Source organism: Morus notabilis, unplaced genomic scaffold, assembly GCF_000414095.1.
Source record: "Morus notabilis unplaced genomic scaffold, ASM41409v2 Scaffold127, whole genome shotgun sequence".
Taxonomy (NCBI): domain Eukaryota; kingdom Viridiplantae; phylum Streptophyta; class Magnoliopsida; order Rosales; family Moraceae; genus Morus; species Morus notabilis.
The window spans coordinates 261,406-263,239 of record NW_010366377.1 but is presented as its reverse complement, the minus strand read 5'-3'; the positions used below and the strand labels follow the sequence as shown (position 1 = coordinate 263,239).

At 35.3% G+C, this 1,834-nt stretch overlaps 1 protein-coding gene across 1 annotated transcript; it reads right to left on the bottom strand.

Moving 5' to 3' along the window:
* Nucleotides 1–267: 267 nt before the first annotated feature.
* On the bottom strand, nt 268–1,360 carry LOC112093926 (toll/interleukin-1 receptor-like protein). The gene is made up of 2 exons (XM_024173515.1): nt 861–1,360; nt 268–358 (listed from the first exon to the last, which is right to left on the bottom strand). The coding sequence occupies exons 1-2, from the start codon at nt 1,358–1,360 to the stop codon at nt 268–270; spliced, it is 591 nt and encodes a 196-aa protein (XP_024029283.1).
* Nucleotides 1,361–1,834: the final 474 nt, after the last annotated feature.

The following is a 1,834-nucleotide window of genomic DNA, read 5'->3' as shown; positions in this document are numbered from 1 at the left end:
AGGAATGTCGTTTGAGATATTATTTCTGTGATAAAAAACTTGCAATCATCTGGTATCATTCTTATAGGCTTTCCTAGATTCACACAAACCAGTAGGCTAGGCATAACCGAATAACAAACTCCAAAACAGAATTGCAAGAAACGAAATACAAAGAAAAACTGAAAGTGCAAGGGTCTTCAACAATCCCAAGAATTCCAGCTTGCTAGTGAAGACGACAGATCTTCTTCCCTTAAACGACATAGTCGTTTAACCACACAAGTGGCCTTCTTACACGGGCTGGGCCTTTGACAGCTTGGTCCATGGGCTAGACGAAGGTTGGGCTTCCATTGGGTTGACCATCAGGTTCTCGTTCTCCTGCCTGCTCGTATGGGCGTATCATTATGTGAGCCGCACAGGCTTAAAATTGGTAAAAAGTTGATGTTTATTTGACAAAAATATCAGAGTTGCAATTTCTGATAACTTTGAGGACTATTTTGTGCTATTTAAACTATTAGGGGGTAAAGCCTAACAATCTCTTTTTTAGATGGTTAAATTTAAGATTAACCATTGTTTTAAATATCTTATGCGCAAAGCAGTATAAAGAAAAAACAAGATTTACATGTGTGTGTATATACATATATATATATATATACATATATAGAAACACACACACATACATATATTTGACGGTCATTTTTCACAAAACAAGAAAAGAAAATCAAACATTTTGTGCCATTCACATACTCAAAGTATAGGTATGGCCGGGCTACCTCTTTCTTGCCCAGATCAGATCTACAAGTTGAAAATAAAAATATACATATACATACATACATATATATATATATATATACACACACATATATATGTATTTTATCTGTTACCTGACGACACTCGAATCCCATCCAGATAGAGCTGCTATTGTTGATAAAGCAATCTTCCACTGGTTCACTTGGTCTCCTTTTTTCTTAAAACGTTTTTCAAGTAGAGAGAAAGCCTTGCCAAATCTCCCTTGTTGTTTGCGTATATGCGTTGGTTCTACATGGTAAAACACTGGAATAACAGTTTGGCCGTATCTTTCTTTGCATTCTAGTATTTGAAGAAGCTCATCCAAGCACCACGAGGAAGAAGCATAGTTTTCTGAGAGAATAATCACAGCAACGTTTGATTCCTTAATTGCTTGCGCAAGTGAATATGAAATTTCATTTCCTCTCTCAAGACTCTTGTCATCGACGTAAGTCTTGATTTTCTTCCGGCATAAAGCGGCGTATAAGTGGCTAACAAAACCATAGCGAGTGTCTTCGCCTCTGAAACTAAGAAAAACCTCGTATTTCTGCGATGGCGCCGGGGTAATTGCATTAGAGGAAGAACAACTTGTGGCCATGCTCTTGACTATTGAAGGATTCGCAATCAAACCAACGCAAAGCAAACCCTTCTTTCAAGAGTATAATTTTTCTGAATGCCCAAAAAGATTTGAGGATAGTAATTAATACAAATGAATGAGAACCTACTTTCTTGGTATCTTCCAGGAAGGAAAAGTCAACTCTATCGATTATGAAATATTTGCAAATGACAAAATTATTCCAAATAAACTATTAAGGAGATCATCATATTACAGATCGACTAAACTCCCTCAGAAAGTGAGAAATAAGAACGTCAACGGTAGAGAAGTTTTCAAAGAAGACTATTTCAAAAATAACGACATGATTTTATCGATTAGAGAATACTTCGAAAATAAAAAAATATTGTTCTAGTTTTCAAAATATTCTCCCAACTGGTGATGAATGTAATGCAGCTTTTAGTTTTTTTTATTTTTTATTTTCAAATGGAATGAAGCATCTTTTAGTTAATTTTTAAG

What these genes read in the sequence shown, in the direction of transcription:
- LOC112093926 (XM_024173515.1), bottom strand. Translation starts at nt 1,360, where the DNA reads ATGGCCACAAGTTGTTCTTCCTCTAATGCAATTACCCCGGCGCCATCG. An exon ending in TGGGATTCGAGTGTCGTCAG is followed by an intron (nt 359 to 860) that starts GTAACAGATAAA and finishes CCATACGAGCAG; the next exon opens with GCAGGAGAACGAGAACCTGA.